This window comes from Hermetia illucens, chromosome 6 (genome assembly GCF_905115235.1).
Source record: "Hermetia illucens chromosome 6, iHerIll2.2.curated.20191125, whole genome shotgun sequence".
Lineage (NCBI taxonomy): Eukaryota > Metazoa > Arthropoda > Insecta > Diptera > Stratiomyidae > Hermetia > Hermetia illucens.
The window spans coordinates 99,380,551-99,396,971 of record NC_051854.1 but is presented as its reverse complement, the minus strand read 5'-3'; the positions used below and the strand labels follow the sequence as shown (position 1 = coordinate 99,396,971).

General features: G+C 37.7%; 1 protein-coding gene across 9 annotated transcripts in view; it reads left to right on the top strand.

Annotated features, from left to right (window-relative positions):
* The window catches only part of LOC119658911 (synapse-associated protein of 47 kDa), a 96,232-nt gene that overhangs the window by 52,064 nt on the left and 27,747 nt on the right, over positions 1-16,421 (top strand). For 5 of the 9 annotated variants that reach the window (XR_005250301.1, XM_038066723.1, XM_038066722.1 and 2 more), the window contains exons 6-7: positions 5,707-5,828; positions 7,023-7,283. Coding sequence is in view for 7 of the 9 variants with exons in the window: in XM_038066723.1 (XP_037922651.1) it covers positions 5,707-5,828; positions 7,023-7,283 (383 nt within the window). In the remaining 2 variants the exon portion in view is untranslated. The remainder of the gene's footprint in view (positions 1-5,706; positions 5,829-7,022; positions 7,284-16,421) is intronic. The other 4 variants (XR_005250302.1, XM_038066725.1, XM_038066726.1 and 1 more) reach the window with 1 other exon arrangement.

The window sequence follows — 16,421 nt, the reverse complement described above, 5'->3', positions numbered from 1 at the left end:
TTTACGTTTACTTAGGATCGCAATAATAAGTTTATATAAGGAAGAAATTTTTCGAATCACGAAAAAATGAATAAAATATAAAAAAAAATATGAACTTTCATCTTAGCATTATAGTTTTTCATAAACAATTAAATATTTTACCGCAACGTTCTGGGCGCGTTTAGGCAGCCGTGATTTCTAATAGTTTTTAGAATAAATTTATCAGGTTGTCCACAAAGTTTTCGCACAAATCAAAGACAGAATTCAGCAGATAAGTTTATAAAAACCTTTAATTATTTAATCTAATATATAATTGCCTCCATTAGATACGACTTCCCTCCATCTATCGGGCAACTTCAAAATCCCCCCTCTATAAAACTCTTCCCCCTTCCCCTCAAAGTACGTGCGAAGTGCACTTTGGAGGTCAGCTTCAGAAGTCATTTTTTTACCATCCAGAAAATGTTGGAGGGACCTGAACAAATGGTAATCAGAAGGAGCAAGGTCGGGACTATACGCAGGATGACTCAAAACTTCCCAGCCAAGCTCACTCAATTTTCGCTGAGTAGTTAAAGATGTATGCGGCCGGGCGTTATCATGATGAAAGACAATATTTCGCCTGTTGACCAATGCTGGTCGTTTCGAACGTAGCTGGGTGTTTAATCTGTCGAGCTGCTCGCAGTACTTATCGGCGGTAATGGTCTCGTTTGGTCCCAAAAGCTCGTAGTGTATGGGGCCACGAACGTCCCACCATATACTGAGCATTCGCTTCTGCTGATGAATAGACGGCTTTGCTACCGATGGACCCGGTTGATCTCGATGAGTGTAGGCTCGTTTCTTCGCTACGTTTTCGTACACAATCCATTTCTCATCGCCAGTTACCAATCGATTCAAAAAAGGGTCGTTTTCGTTCCGTAAAAGGTTAGCGGAGCAAATTCTCACTCTATCGGCCAGATTTCGCTCAGTCAGTTCGTGCGGTACCCACTTTGTGCTCTTCAAAACATATCCAAGACGCGTAATGGCTACTGCTACTCCTGATTTTGATACACCGAGATCCTCTGCAAGCACACGTGTCGAAAGAAAAGGATTCGCTTCCAGTTTGTTGCGCAGGATATCGTCGTCAATCGTATAGGGTCTTCCTGAGCGAGGTTCATCTTCAAGTGTCAGGTCTCCGCTGTAGAATTTTTCGAACCAATCGTAAACTGTCCTGCGCTTTACCTTTCCTTCACCGAATACCTTCGACAAATTTTCAATCGCCTTCGGCACCTTCGTCCCCATTTGAAACTCGTACAAAATGCAATGACGAAAATGTACTTTGTCGAATTCCATGTTTATCCTTGAATATCCTTCAAGGATAATTTACCATGCATTTTATAGTTAGGACTCTGACCTTTCCATTGAGATATCACATGTTGTACCTGCTGTTTTGGTTTGTCTGCTAATTGCTTTTTAATTGTCACATTAATATTTGTGCGAAAACTTTGTGGACAACCTGATAACATTGCACCGCCCAATTATTAATGATTTTGTAATGAAGTTAACTTTTGTCAACTTTCGGGTGGTTGTTTGTCGTGTCGCCATCTTATGGCACTCAGAAACATTGATTTGTCATCTATAGAACAGAAGAAACAAGTTATTAGGATATAGCGATTAGATTTAGATTTCAATACTGATAATGTGTATTTAAAGGAAGACTTCGTAACGAGGAGGGTTCATTAAGTCGGTGAGTTTTCCTTGTCGAGGAGGATTTTTTATGTCTCACAGGGGTTTGAGTTTGAGGGAGTGTGCTAAAACTTTCATGGAATGCAGTGTGTCTGTATGTTTGCGACCGTTTGCTTCTATAGTCAATGTTTTGGAACCATATTTTCACTTCACAGGGGTTGAAACGAATCATGCTCACTAATTGTTCACGTCTAACTGTACTTAATGGTGGCTTTCTTTATGAAAGTTTTGCTCCAGTTCAAAGGTTTACCCTCGCTGCAGCAGATATAAGAAAGGATGGCTGAGGCGTAGTTGTAACTATTTTTTACTTTTACTGAATGTCGAGTTCGTCATGTTGTTTACCTACCATTCATGTTGTGCTGTTGATTGAACGCCATTTTCATGGGTTTGGGGAAGACAAACCCTTGTTAAAATCGGTCTAGTGTCTATCTATTTGCCTGCCAATCGAAAATGATTTTACCTATTAACATGAAATTCGATGAGGATAATTAAAACGATGAACTCAACTGATGCACTGGAAGGGCATCATTTTATGTTGAGCTAAAAGGGGATCTAATAACTGAGTGGTTACTTTCTTCCATTAATATTTTGTATCTATTTCAATTGAGAACAGAACTTGTTAAATAAGACTTAATTCTCACTGTGAATTCGTGGAATAAAAATTTTTTTGGTGGTAATAATTGAATTTTCAGCTACGTACAAATGAAACAATCTAAAGTTCCGAAAATAGAAGACAACCACCAAAATCCTTCATTTCCTGTAGCTTCCTATTTCCAACTTGTTTTATTGTTGTTATTAGGAGGGGCTGGGATAGTAGTTTTGTCGAAAAAATCAAATTAATTGCTGGGGTCATCCCATGATTTAAACTGTAATCGACTGGTACCTTTTTCGCTGATGTCTAAGTTTAAAATTTCTGATATATCACATCTAGATAGCTAATATGATGACCAAAATGTTTGGCAGACAAATAGTGTGTTCTTTGGAATTGATAAGGCATTTTTTTCACTTCTTTCCGGCACTTTCGAAACATTTCCAGCCTGGAAGCTACGAGGAGGTGTATAGTGCTATTGGTATCCCTCTTCCCATGGATGCGATATCATTCGCATTTATAAGCCCTTATTGTGTAATTGTTAGGTAAAATTGCTGCTGATTCGTGAGTGCGCTTTCAGAGGCATTTGTTTGTTCAATTGATATTATTATATGATTCCTACAACACAGTCAGTTTATTTTCTTGTTAGTTAGATTTTCATGGTCTAGTATGCTGATGCCAGCAAAAGGTCATTGCAAAGAGTGTCTCCAAATAAATCAAGTAGCGTTTCGCTTAACGATAATTGCTTTTTATCCGTTTCAGAATGGCAACATTTATCAGATTCGGCTTATATATTCGACTTATATACTTGTTGGGACTTGTTTTTTATTACACAACTGTCGAGAGTTTTGTTCCCTTTTGTATTAATATGGCCTTCTCCCACAAGGTATTCCAAATACAGTGCTTTATCTTCGCCATTATCTTGTTTTTAGGGAGAAAGGAATTTTGACAATTTACTTGGCAGATATAAGGTCTACAAATAAGTTCTGTCGGTTTTCACAATAGATGGCGTAGCTTGTTTTTTATTCCATTGATCCACATTTCCAAACATTCATCGGAAAGCTACTGTCAATAGGCACAAACGTCAGTATAAATTATTTAATTGAAGTGTAAACAACAATACTTTCTTCATCAACGAAAATGGCCAATTTTGTACCAAATAATGTGTTTTTGCGTGGAGTTCTACTTCATTATTTCAATATGAAGAAAAAAGCAACCGAAAGTCATCGCATTTTGGTGGAAGTTTATGGTGACCATGCTCTATCTGAGCGAACGTGTCAGAGGTGGTTTGGACGGTTTAAATGTGGCAATTTTGACTTGGAACACGAAGAGCGCGCCGGACGGCCAACAATTTTTGAAGATGAAGAATTAGAGGCATTGCTCGACCAAGATCCATCGCAAACGGAAGAAGAACTTGGAAAAGCACTTGGAGTCACTCAGCAAGCCATTTCCAACCGTTTAAAAGCAACGGGAATGATCCGAAAGGTCGGAAATTGGGTTCCGCATGAACTGAAGCCAAGAGACGTCGAACGGCGTTTTTTCACGTGCGAACATCTGCTCCAACGACAAGAAAGGAAGGGTTTTCTGCATCGAATAGTTACTGGCGATGAAAAGTGGATCCATTACGATAATCCCAAGCGTCGGGCAACGTGGGGATACCCCGGCCATGCCTCATCATCGACGGCCAAAGCGAATATTCGTGGTGAGAAGATCATGCTGTGTATATGGTGGGACCAGCAGGGTGTGGTATACTATGAGCTGCTAAAACCGAACGAAATGGTCACGGGCAAACTCCACCGCCAAATGATGCGTTTGAGCCCCGAACTCAAGAAAAAATGGCCGCAATACCAGCAAAGGCATGATAAAGTTATTTTGCAACATGACAATGGTCGTCCACATGTTGCACAACCCGTTAAAACATATCTAGGAACGGTGAAATGGGAAGTCCTACCCCATCCGCTGTACTCTCCAGACATTGCTCCTTCTGATTACCATTTGTTCCGGTCGATGCAGCATGGCTTGGCTGTCCAGTACTTCTCCAATTACGACGAACTCAAAAAATGGCTCGATGAGTGGATAGCGGCCAAGCAGGCCAATTTTTGACGCGATGGTATCTATGAATTGTCTGAAAGATGGAAGAAAGTTGTGGTTAGCGATGGGCAATATTTTGAACAATGAATGTATAACCAATTTTCCACAATAAAGCTTCAAATTTAAAGAAGAATCCGACAGAACTTATTTGTAGGCCTTATAGTTTGCCAGTCCTTTACAAAATTTCCATCTTCCATGGGGCTTCATGCCGATCGGGTCTTGGTTTTTCATAGGATACGCTCTCATTCATCAAAGTTGTTCACCTACATTCTTCAATTTGAAAAAAAAAATCATTTGACTGGCCTGGGCAATCGAATATACCTATCTGTTTCACAACCCCCACCTCCCCCTCTTCCTATTTACATTATTCTTCTAAAAAGTGATGTGGGAATCCTCGGTTTGTCTAAACGTGTTACGTAGTCGGAGGCTTCCGGTTAGGTAGTTGGAGGTTCCCGGCTCATCGTATATGGCATACATCTTGTTATCATCTGCTATCCTCGTTCACTGGACCATATGTTCGATTGACGACTCATCGTTCGAATCCACTCACCGTCTTTGCTTCGACTTTTTTCATAGTCATTCCTCGCTGTAAAAATACAGGACAGTGCGAATTAATGTCTGCTTTATTGTCAATTTCGTTTCCCTTAGTTATTGTTCGTGAGTATAGGCAACATGAAGTAATCGAGTTTATTTGCAAGGCTGATTCGTTTATGCATCGTTACAGTGACCCCGGCCGGACGTAGATCATTGGTTCAAAGGTGTAGTCTTTTGTTCTCTCTGTTTTCCAGACTGCATTACCATTTTCATCTTATTCTCAGGTTGTCTGTATAGGCCACTATTTGAGTTATTTTGTTGAGTAGGTGCCTCTGAGATTATCCAATGGTTTCTGAGTTGCGTACCATAGATCAAGGTTGAAAGAATTTGGTGCCAGCCTATCAATTGGCCTTGTATTTTCATCTGGGCTGATTATTGGGCCAATTATCCTTCTAATGAGTTTGATTATTTCGACGCGACTCAAATTCAAGTAATATTGTGTATAGTGCTGCACGATTAATATCTTATTTTAATCAATTGCTAAAGAAGTTACTTTCTCGTTTTACATTAGATCTCCATTTCCACTTCATTATTTGGAATATTCTTTCCTTTTATAATTTGTCAGTTAGTTCTACGTTACTTGGTGTCACTCATTACTTACACAATTTATACAGCTTAAGCTGTAGGTATATTTTATAATCAATATTTAATGAATTTAAAATCAATTCGCGTTTAAGATAATGAGTTAAACATAGAAAAGACACATTTACATTTTCATATTATTCTCTTTTCAGAATAACTGAAGAGAATTTCTGGAGAAATTACTTTTATCGTGTATCTTTAATCTGTCAAGCTGGTGAATTAGGTACTTTAGGAGCGGATGGTTCTATAATGGGCCAAGCATCTAGTGAAGAAGGTAAGAATTAGCATAAGTGATGAATTTGTTTGTTTCTATTATAGTAGGAGTAAATCGAGAGGACTAGAAAGTCTTGTGATAAATTTTATATATTAAATAATTTAGTTTTAAATTTGAAATCTTGTGACTCCTATTTTAGATACCTTAGATGTTTGTTTTCGCTGTTGACTGTTAATGATAATGAAGCAATTTTCATATACGCACGGATGATAATTTAAAGCTGAGCAACTTTAAAAACCATTTTCAGAATGCCTTTTTTTATTTGTATATTTCTTTGATGCGAAATGCACCTAATTAGTAATTTTAATGAGAATCATTCATTATTTCAAAAGAAATGTAACCTAATAACAATCAAATTGAATGCTACTGAAGTTAGTTAACGAGGTATGTGGACAACAGCATCCATAATCTCACATAAATCTTAGTTGATCAATTATTCATGGGTACACTTCATCACTTCTTGACGTAATCGATTACCTTGGTAAATCATATTATATCGCTGATGGCGGCACATGACATACATGTGTATGATTTCTTTAACATTATCCTTATCTAAATTATATAACAACCAGAGCTTTTCAGAAAATAACGTGTAACCTGTTTGTCCCATTTTGATCGATGATGAATATGCAAATTTCAATTCATTATGTATTTCAAGTCCCATCTTACCTTGAAGCGAGAGATGAAATTCGTTTTAGAGGACGATGTACTTCTTCTGAAATGATGTTTAGATTTCGAACGGATCGATAGTGTGCGTATATGAAAGTTGTTTCGAATCCTAATGAAATGCATTTGTATCAAACACGTGTACAGTAAATCTGACAATCGAGAAAAAGAGCTTGTGAGGGAATTTATTCCCCATTGCATTTATATCCTTGCACATTTATAAAGAGTATGGTGGTACACATTATCTCCTAAAGTAAATCTACCATAATCGAGCATCCAAATTATCATTGATATACTTTAAATGTTGTTTACCTTAATTTTTAGCTTAAAATCAGTTTCGTTCAGTTTTTCACTGAATTTTCTATTCATATTTTTACTTCTTTTGTTTATTATCTATTTTATTTCCCCCTAAAAAAAACACAACAATACAAAAACGAATACTACTCACGACTACACACCTAAACAAATATAAAACTTAAACAACGGATTAAAATCAAATAACATAAATGTCAAACAATGAATATGAAGTAAAATCGTTAAAGTCCGAAACAAATTCAAACGAAAGTCACATTGAATCGAAAGAATTAGATAATTCGAAGGATACTTCGGAAACGTCACATCCCTCTGAAAAAAATGACCAAATAAAGAAAGCAGGAAGACACAAATTGAGTGAATCGGAATTTGTTTCGGATACTTTCCAAACTACAGAAACGGATCTAGAAGAAGTAAAAGCAGGAATGCGAAAACTTGGTATCGACAGTTTGGCACAACAGGCTGCCGTCGATAATGGTAAGACAATAATATTAATTTCTTTTTTGTTTGAAACAACTAAATGTACTTACTATAATGATAACGTGATAATTTGCAATGATAACTTGCATTTACTTATTGTTAAGTTTCATTCAATTGTTTTTGAACAATAATTAACTAATTTTGATGGTATTGGTTTTCTTCGCGGTACGTTGGTTGCATTCTATTTACTTTTGGTAATTTATATTTTTTGGAATTTCTTCTTTTTTTTATGCATCTTCATACTTGCCATTCTTAACAGATCTTTCGCTAGTGAGTGTTGTTCCATCATCGTACATATTCTATATGTTCGCCTTGCATCTTTCCTGAAACACTAAAATTCCATTTATTTAAGAGCATCTCATCGCACATAGTAAATCATTTAATGAATTGGAATCAACTGGAACTTCAGTCAGTCAGAACGAAATATTCTCCAAATTGCAATTCTATAGTTTATTGAGTCATAGCCTTAGTTCGCTTTACCTTCTGTGTTTGTCTATCTGATATTGTTATTGTGATAAACCGCAAACTTTATGCAATGTAGGGATTGGATGGCTTTAACGAATGAGCTGATTAATTAACACTTGTACTTTTCAACATTGTAAGCGATGTTAACTATTCCTCTCTATAAAGTTAATTTCCGCTTCTTTACTGAACAATTAATTTTTCGAGTTGTGTGCTTTCACTCCGCTCCTACGGTCCCATATGTGGTACAAAGCGCGTTAACCATGCCCACTCGTTGTTATTGCAGGTGTAGATATTCCAAATTTCTCCACAGAACTTGCGAGGGGCTTACTTAATGTCTTATTCAAACTGAATAGGACAAGTAGTATATGAAATACATAGTAGATCTGCACTACGAATTGGTGTACACTTCTCTCCGATTATGTTTGAAAAACAAAACAAAAACACATTTTAATAAACTCTTCAGATTTATTTTCGGAAGTCAATTGCACAAACGAAATTAGTGATGTAATTGGGATTGATTTCAGCTTTGGGTTGGTATGCATATGTCCTTTGAGATGGATATTATTAGTAATTAATTTGGCTTAACCAGGAATTCTTTGAAGTCCCATGGTAGAAATCGCGCACACCATCTTTTTGGCATAGTAACATATTTTCCATTTATGAGAACAGTGCACGTTGGAACTTTTTTAATGACTGTACTGTAATCTCTGTTATGAATGCCAACTTACTAAACAATATGTTTTCCGTGCCTATTTTATGAAAGCCCGAAAAAATGTTTGATTGTTCATATTATCCCTTGGCATCTGAGAAGATGTGCAAAGCGATGACCTTGTTTGACCAACGTAAGTTTTTTTTTGGGGGGGGGGGGGGGAACACCGAATCAATGCCTGACGAGGCATTATCTGTCTCATACATAAAAAGGGAGATATCACACAGTGCAGCAATTATAGAGGTATCACGTTGCTGAGTACCATCTATAAGATATTCTCCACTATCTTGCTAGGCCGGATAGCCCCATACGCCCAGAACATCATTGGCCCATATCAAAGAGGCTTCACTCCAGGCAAATCAGCAACAGATCAGATTTTCTCTGTGGGGCAAGCGATGGAAAAACTGTTGGAATATGGACAACAGTTGCACCATCTGTTCATCGACTTTAAAGCCGCCTATGATAGCATAGCCAGGGTAAAACTGTACACGGCCATGAGAGAATTCGGTATCCCGACGAAATTAATAAGACTGACTAGGCTGACCCTGACCAATGTGCGAGGCCAGATAAAAGCAGCAGGATCACTCTCAAGACCATTCGACATCAACAACGGTCTACGACAAGGGGATCTATCATGCGCTATCATGCGTCCTCTTTAACCTGGCCCTCGAGAAAGTGATCCGTAATGCTGAGGTAAATGCAAGAGGTACAATCTTCTTCAAGTCCACCCAACTACTGGCCTATGCTGACGATATCGACATCATGGGAAGAACCACCCGAGACGTGCAAACTGCCTTCATCCAGATCGAGCAGGCGGCGCGAGATCTTGGGCTGCACATCAATGAAGGCAAGACAAAATATATGGTGGCAACGTCAGCACCGAAGACGAATCAACCAACAACATCAAACCGCACTGGTCAAACACAAACACGAAGAAGAATAAGGATAGGAGAATACAACTTTAAGACCGTTGACAATTTCTCCTATCTAGGGTCGAAAATCACAACCGATAACAACTACGATGATGAAATCCGCGCACGGTTGTTGTCAGCCAACAGAGTCTATTTCAGCTTACAAAGACTGTTCTGCTCGAAACGTCTCACCATAGGGTCAAAGCTCTTACTGTACAAGACTATGATCTTGCCAGTCCTCATGTATTCCTCGGAAACTTGGGTTCTTAGCAAGAAAAATTGCGAACTCTTGGCCGCGTTCGAGAGAAGAATCCTCCGAAGAATTTTTGGCTCCCTACATGAGGATGGACGATTTCGTAACCTACACAATGACAAAATCTATGAGCGATACCATGACCGTCCGGTTGTGGATAAAATCCGGCTCAATAGGTTACGGTGGGCGGGTCACTTAATCCGTATGGATGAGGATGATCCCACCCGGAAAGTCTATAAGGGCAATATCTATGGTAGAAAAAGAAGACGAGGCAAACTCTGCCTAAGATGGAGCGATGGCGTAGGTCAGGACGCCAGACAGCTTTTAGGGATATCGAATTGGTGGACCTCGGCGCAAAACCGGGATGTCTGGAGTTCCTTATTAAGGCAGGCCTAGACCGGATACCGGTTGTTGCGCCGTTGATGATGATGATGAAGTTTTTTTGAATACAAAAGGAGCTTTATTTGCGAGGTTCAGGATCTTTCTTATATGAGACAATCATTCCACTGTTGCAGAAAACATGCACAGGGCAGTATGTAGGGCGCTGAATTTTGCAGATGGGATGAGAGGGTACTTTCTTGGTGAACGGAGACACATTTTGATGTCCCTGCTATTTTCAAATCCTGCCTCTTTGGTTATGGTAGGAGAATTAACTCAGCGTATGGATGACAAACAGTTAAGTGCTAATCATCGCATCAACTTTTTGGAGCATTTATACGAGTGTATATTGTATGCTGTCTAATTTACAGAGTTGTATGTTTGTGGTTTTCGATATGTGAGGAATACAATTTTTAATTTTTTTTTTGTTATTTGTTTTATAGATTTCAGTAAATCTGGGACTTAAAAGCAACTGACCATTTATTGTCCTTGATGGTAAAGATTCAATTCCTTCGCACGCTTGAAATGGTCATTTGTATGACCTGTTCTATAGACTGACTTAGATACAAAATCTGATCAGTGACCAGAATAATAGAATAAACAAAACACAAGATTGTTTCATTCAAGATAGGCTTATGGATTCCAGCAATGAGCCTCGGAAACTAGTTGTATTCGGGAAAGCACCCTAAAGATATATGATTACGTTCAATATGTGCAAAACTCAGAATGTTTATGATTTAAATGAATTTAAGATGTTTTCCTTCTGGAACCAGCAAATTTTCAATGGTTCAATATGATTTTCCATTTAATTCCTTTCGTACTTACGCATATTTCCATTTCGGTATTTCATAATTTTCCTTCTACCCAGCATCGCTGCATATTTTGAATGTTGACTTACTAGATACGCTGGTTGCTAATATTGGCGGTAACTACCTCCGTTTCTAGAATGGTCGTGTACCATCAACCATCATCCTGAAGGCACGATTGGGTAGTTTCGCCTCACTTGTTCGATTTGTGTGGTTTATTCATTACTTCCTCGAATTTCTGTTAGCACTCTTATGATATTTCCTCCATATGAGATTTGCACTTTAGCTACTGAGCCTAGCATTGCTTCAAGGTCATTTTACCAATTATTAATGAGCCCATTAGAATTCCAATACATTGCAAATGTATGCCAGTAGATGTAATTCGCACATAAGGGCATAATCGGCTTGGAACAGAATTACTGGTGCTTCTAGAATATCTCAACATCACCGACATCACCGCTTTTACTTATGATGCTGGTTCGTTAGCTGGTGACTCAACTCGAGTTGCACATCATCCTGTTTTAGTGATAAGAAACATTCGTTGAATTATTCAGTCACAAAGGTCACTGAGTAATACGTTATGTTACTTACAGGATAAATTCAAAATTGGAAGAATGAACGAGAGAGATTAATTTACTTATCTTCCAGGAAACTAAAGTTCAAATCAAAGCACTTATCTAACTGCTTAATTGTTTGCGCTTTGATCGCTTTGTTGCCGATTTTATCAGGATGGATTCGATTGGGTATTCAGACCGAAATTTTATTTATTTTCTAGGACACCAAATAGCAGTTAGAAGTCATTTTAAAATTGTCTAACTAGTGATGGCTTTCATCTCTCATGGCCAATAAATTTGTTCTCATGGAATGGCCTTGTAATTCTCGGTGCTTAGGATTTTGATTAGTTATTTTTGTGTAGGTATTTTCTAGCTGAGTTTTCAAAGGTTGAGTTGGTTTGAAGTCCAGAAGGGACCTTTCAATTATGCTTTTTAAGGATGTAGATGGAAAGGAAAATGGTGGGATAAGGACTAGCCTAAAATAGAAGCGTCGATTAGACAAAAGGACAACTTCTGGACATACAGTCAAATGAATAAAGAAGTGACAGTCATAAATACGCATTATGGATAGTATGTAGGTAAACGTTGTTTGCATTCAGGTCCAAAACCAGCTTTTCACATTACTTTATTTTGGTGAAACAATAAAACCTAACCCACTACTTATTCTCCAAAGTAACATAAATATTTTTGAAACACAAAGCGAAGATTTAATAAATCAAAATATTTCACTATAGGAAACTTGTTGCGCACTGAGGTTATTGAAAATACATTTTCCTAACTTTCCTTCTACCTTTTCAGAAAAAAAAAAAAACTTTTTCTCTCAAGCCACACACATTTCTGCACCTTCGCAACCATTTTCGTAAACTTTCTCACCCAAACGCATTATTCCATATTATAGTCTTTCATTAAATGTAAATTTACGATGTGTACATGTTTCACCCAAGATGCGTGCATACATAATTTATAATATTCACATTTTATGTGGTATTTGCCAGCCCCATAGGTTTAACCTAGTGTAAAGGTGAAGAAAATAAGTAAAATCCTTAGCAATTCCTCTAAATATGGGCAAGAATGCGTGTACGTGGAACATTCATACATGTTACATATATATATATTTAATATCGGATGTTGCATGCTTTTATTTACTTTCTAAATAGGAAAGATGTGAAATGCGAAAATTCTGGTATTTTGAACAAAAATTGGAAGTGTGTGCGTGTGTGATTATTTTGTTCTTATGTATAATTTTACATATGAGTTTTCGTTGGAAGTTTTTTTCATTTCAACGCTTGTATTAATTAATTAATTTAAAATAGTCAATGTAATATGAAGAAATCACATTGTGATACATATATATAAGCGAAAAATACGTTCAATAATTCCGTAATGCATTACTGAGAATTCAATAAAAGTCATTGTTGACTATTGGTAGCCTACTCCTTTTTATTAAGGTTTTGTGTAAAATAAAACCTTATGAAAATCGATTCAATGTCTGTCTGTCTGTCTGTCTGTCTGTCACACGCATTTTTCTCCAAAACGGTTAAACCGATCCGAACGAAATTTGGTGGACAGATGGGAACTATGAAATCCCACGCATACAGCGAGTGGCATAAATTTAGGTGGAGTTTAAAGGGGGGCTCCCCATACATGCAAAAGGGGGATTCAAAAATTTTTTTCACCAGATATAGTTGTGTAGGATATCAAATGAAAGATCTCAATCTCTGTACTTTCCGAAACTGACATTAGTTTTGGCATAAATTGCAAAGTGCGTGCATAAGGAGTCAAAATGTACGCACTTGAAGTGAGACAGGACCCATTTTCGGAAACTACCCAACCTAAAAATTCGAAAAAAATCAGGGTGGTGCGCCTAGATGAAATCTAGGCCTCAAAATATGTCCCATTCCGATATCTGCTCAAATAAACTTACTAATAGTATATTACTATTTTTTAGAAATTTACTGAAAAACCCCCCTTAAATTCATCCTAGGAATTTTGTACCAGCATAGGGGACAATATTTTGTATATATGTGCTAAATTTCATGGAAATCAGGCAATTAACGCCAAAGTTATAGCAGTTCAAACTTAGCAATTTCGCGCGAGTTTACTGCTTCCAAAGCCATGCAAATCAGATGCTGACGTCATAATTACCCAGAATAATTGATATTCGCGTGGAATATTAAAGTCAAATTTATGAAGAATTTATTTATCTGCAGCCCTTTTTAAGGTTTTGTGTAAAACACGTATGTGAAATCTAATCTTCGAGAGACGTCCTATTCCGGTATCTGCTCAAAAAATTTACTAATAGTATATTACCAACTTTTAGAAATAGACTAAAAAACTCCCCTTAAGTTCATCTTAAGTGTACTAAATTTTGCACCGACATAGAGGACAGCCTCTTGCATACACATGTCAGGTTTCATGAAAATCCAACTATTAGTGGGAAAGTTATAGCGGTTCAAACTTATCAATTTCGTGCTAATTAACAGCATTCTAAGCCATACAAATAAGATGCTGACGTCATAATTAACGAGAATAATTGAAATCCCAGTGAAATATTAAAATTCCATTCAAGAAGAATCTAATTCTCCCTAGTCCTTTTTTATATTTGATGTTGGTTAAATTGTTTTCATTCGCTAATAATATTAAACTGAGAGCGTGAAGCGTATGAGGTTGACCATTATCAACACAGGGCTTTCCATCAAATGATTTATTTAAATCGCTTTCTAGAAAATAGAGGGCATTGGAATTTTTAGCTATATTACACGGAGCTGTCGTGGACTCGTCGCTCCTCACATCTTTTTCTTTTTCTTCAGCCTTCAGTTCACAAGCGGGGTCGGCTCGTGATGATCGGTTTCGTCATTTTATTTTATCAAATGCCTGATCAGGATGTAATCGCGAGACTTTTAAATCCCCATCCAGCGTATCAGGCCACCATTGTTTTGGTCGGCTTTTTGGTTGCTTACCATTGCTTTCGATGTTCTGATCAATACTGTTTGTTGAATTCTCGTTAGCGTGAATTACGTGACCCCACCATAGAAAACGCCTCTCTTGCAGTTTTTCCACGATCGATGTAAACCCATATCTATCGCGGATATTCTCATTTCAGACGTAATCAAAACGTGTCACGCCACCAGTGCAATGCAACATCTTCGTCCCCATTACCGCAAGACGCCGTTCATTGTCCTTTATAGTCGGCCAACACTCAGAACTATAGAGAGTGGCAGACGGACGACATTGCAGTAAATTTTAGATTTGGGACGTGCGCTGATACGTCGATCACAAAGAACACCAGTTGGGGAATGCCACTTCATCCAGGTTGCATTAATACGTGAAACAATTTCATTACGCAGTTCTCCATTGGCTGATAGCATTGACTCGAGATATTTAAATCGCTGAGTTCTGGCAATGGCAGTAACCTGCCCTTCGAGATACTTAAATCGCTCAGTTCTGGCAATGGCAGTAACCTGCCCAGAACTGAACGATTTCAATATCTCGGGTCAATGCTATAAGCCAATGGGTAATTACGTTATGCTCCTCACGTAGGGAAACACAAAACCTTTTATACCTGAAGCGTCAAGCTTCCGGTTTCCCGACTTGTTAAACAAGTCGCAGAATACCACAATTCACTTCATCTCTCCATGCACTTTTGCAAATTATGAAACCTGTGAAGAAAGTTGGCCTAAATTAAATGTAATTAATAAAGTTGTTGGAAATAAACTTGGAATTTCTTCTTCTCTAACACTACATTGAATCGTTTCGGTTCATTGGCATCTGGTTCCTCAATTGAGCCTTCTCATGTCTTTCTCAGCTCCTCAATATACAGAACAATATGAAGTTTTCCCTTATGCAGTTTTAGTTGCGCTCCAGTGACAAATCTTGAGTTTATTCGTTTCTTCTCTAATAGGACCTTTAGCCTATTTCTTTTACTTTTGGAGCATTTCCTGCGTTATGCTCTATGTGGCGTTTTCCCTTTCCCCACTTATTTGAAATTCTATGACTGTGCCTGTTCCCATGAACTGGTGTTTTAAGTTTACTTACATTGCTCACGAATCAAAGATTTGGCTAAACTGACATGCGATGAATTTTAATGGAGTCTCCAATGAGTTGTGTCGAACGGTTTTCTGAGTTAAGTTCGATTGTAACGTAGCTTTCAGGTTTTTTGATGCTATACTTTGCCCTTAATTTATTAGTTGTGGTCCCGTGGTTAAATCTCCTATTTACTATTTTTTTTTGTTATTTGAGAAATCCCTTTTTGCGAAGGAGTGGGGGAATGAACAGAGAATTTGATGATACAGGATCATGTTAGTGCGATTTTCTTGTAACCGTTGCTTGAATTGGTAAGCACATTGATAGACCTTTAGTTCCAAATAACATGTAATCTTGAACACTAAGAAAAATAATCTCTTTTATGTTTTCAAGGCTATTAAAAAATAAGATAAATAAGATATCCTCTGACCTGGGTTTGAAATAAAAATTTGGTAACATATCGCATTTTTTCGAATACTGTTGATGCTAGGTTGTTTAGGATCTGCGGGATCCTAAGTCCACATCCACGTGATGGTGGACCGGACTAAATGAGGAGCAACTTACTCCCACGTTTTTTAGTCAACGGATCCCTAGTTTGAAGCGTAGCACCCCAAGCATTAAAAATCGAAAAATCAAAAAATTGACTGACGGTTTCGTCCAGGGCAGAGGCAACTCATCAGACGCTGCCTCACCTCTGCTCTGGGAGCAGCGTGACCGAAAGTGCCAACAGGTGGAAAGACGCTCCCTTTTATCATCGCAAAAACACGACAAGGTTGCGAGTTATATTGGACTTAAAACGCCAGTCGTTGTAGTCTAAGCTAGACTAAGGCTAAAGCTAGGTTGTTGTTTAGGATCTTCGGGATCCTAAGTCCACATCCACGTGATGGTGATCATGATGGCTATCATAATACAAAGTGGATTTCAGAAGTTTTAAGACTACGCTTCGAAAATAATTTTTAGAAATGCAAAAAATTTGAGAGGGTTATTTTTATTCAAAATAATCTCCGTTGACACGAATACACTTATTGGCTTGATA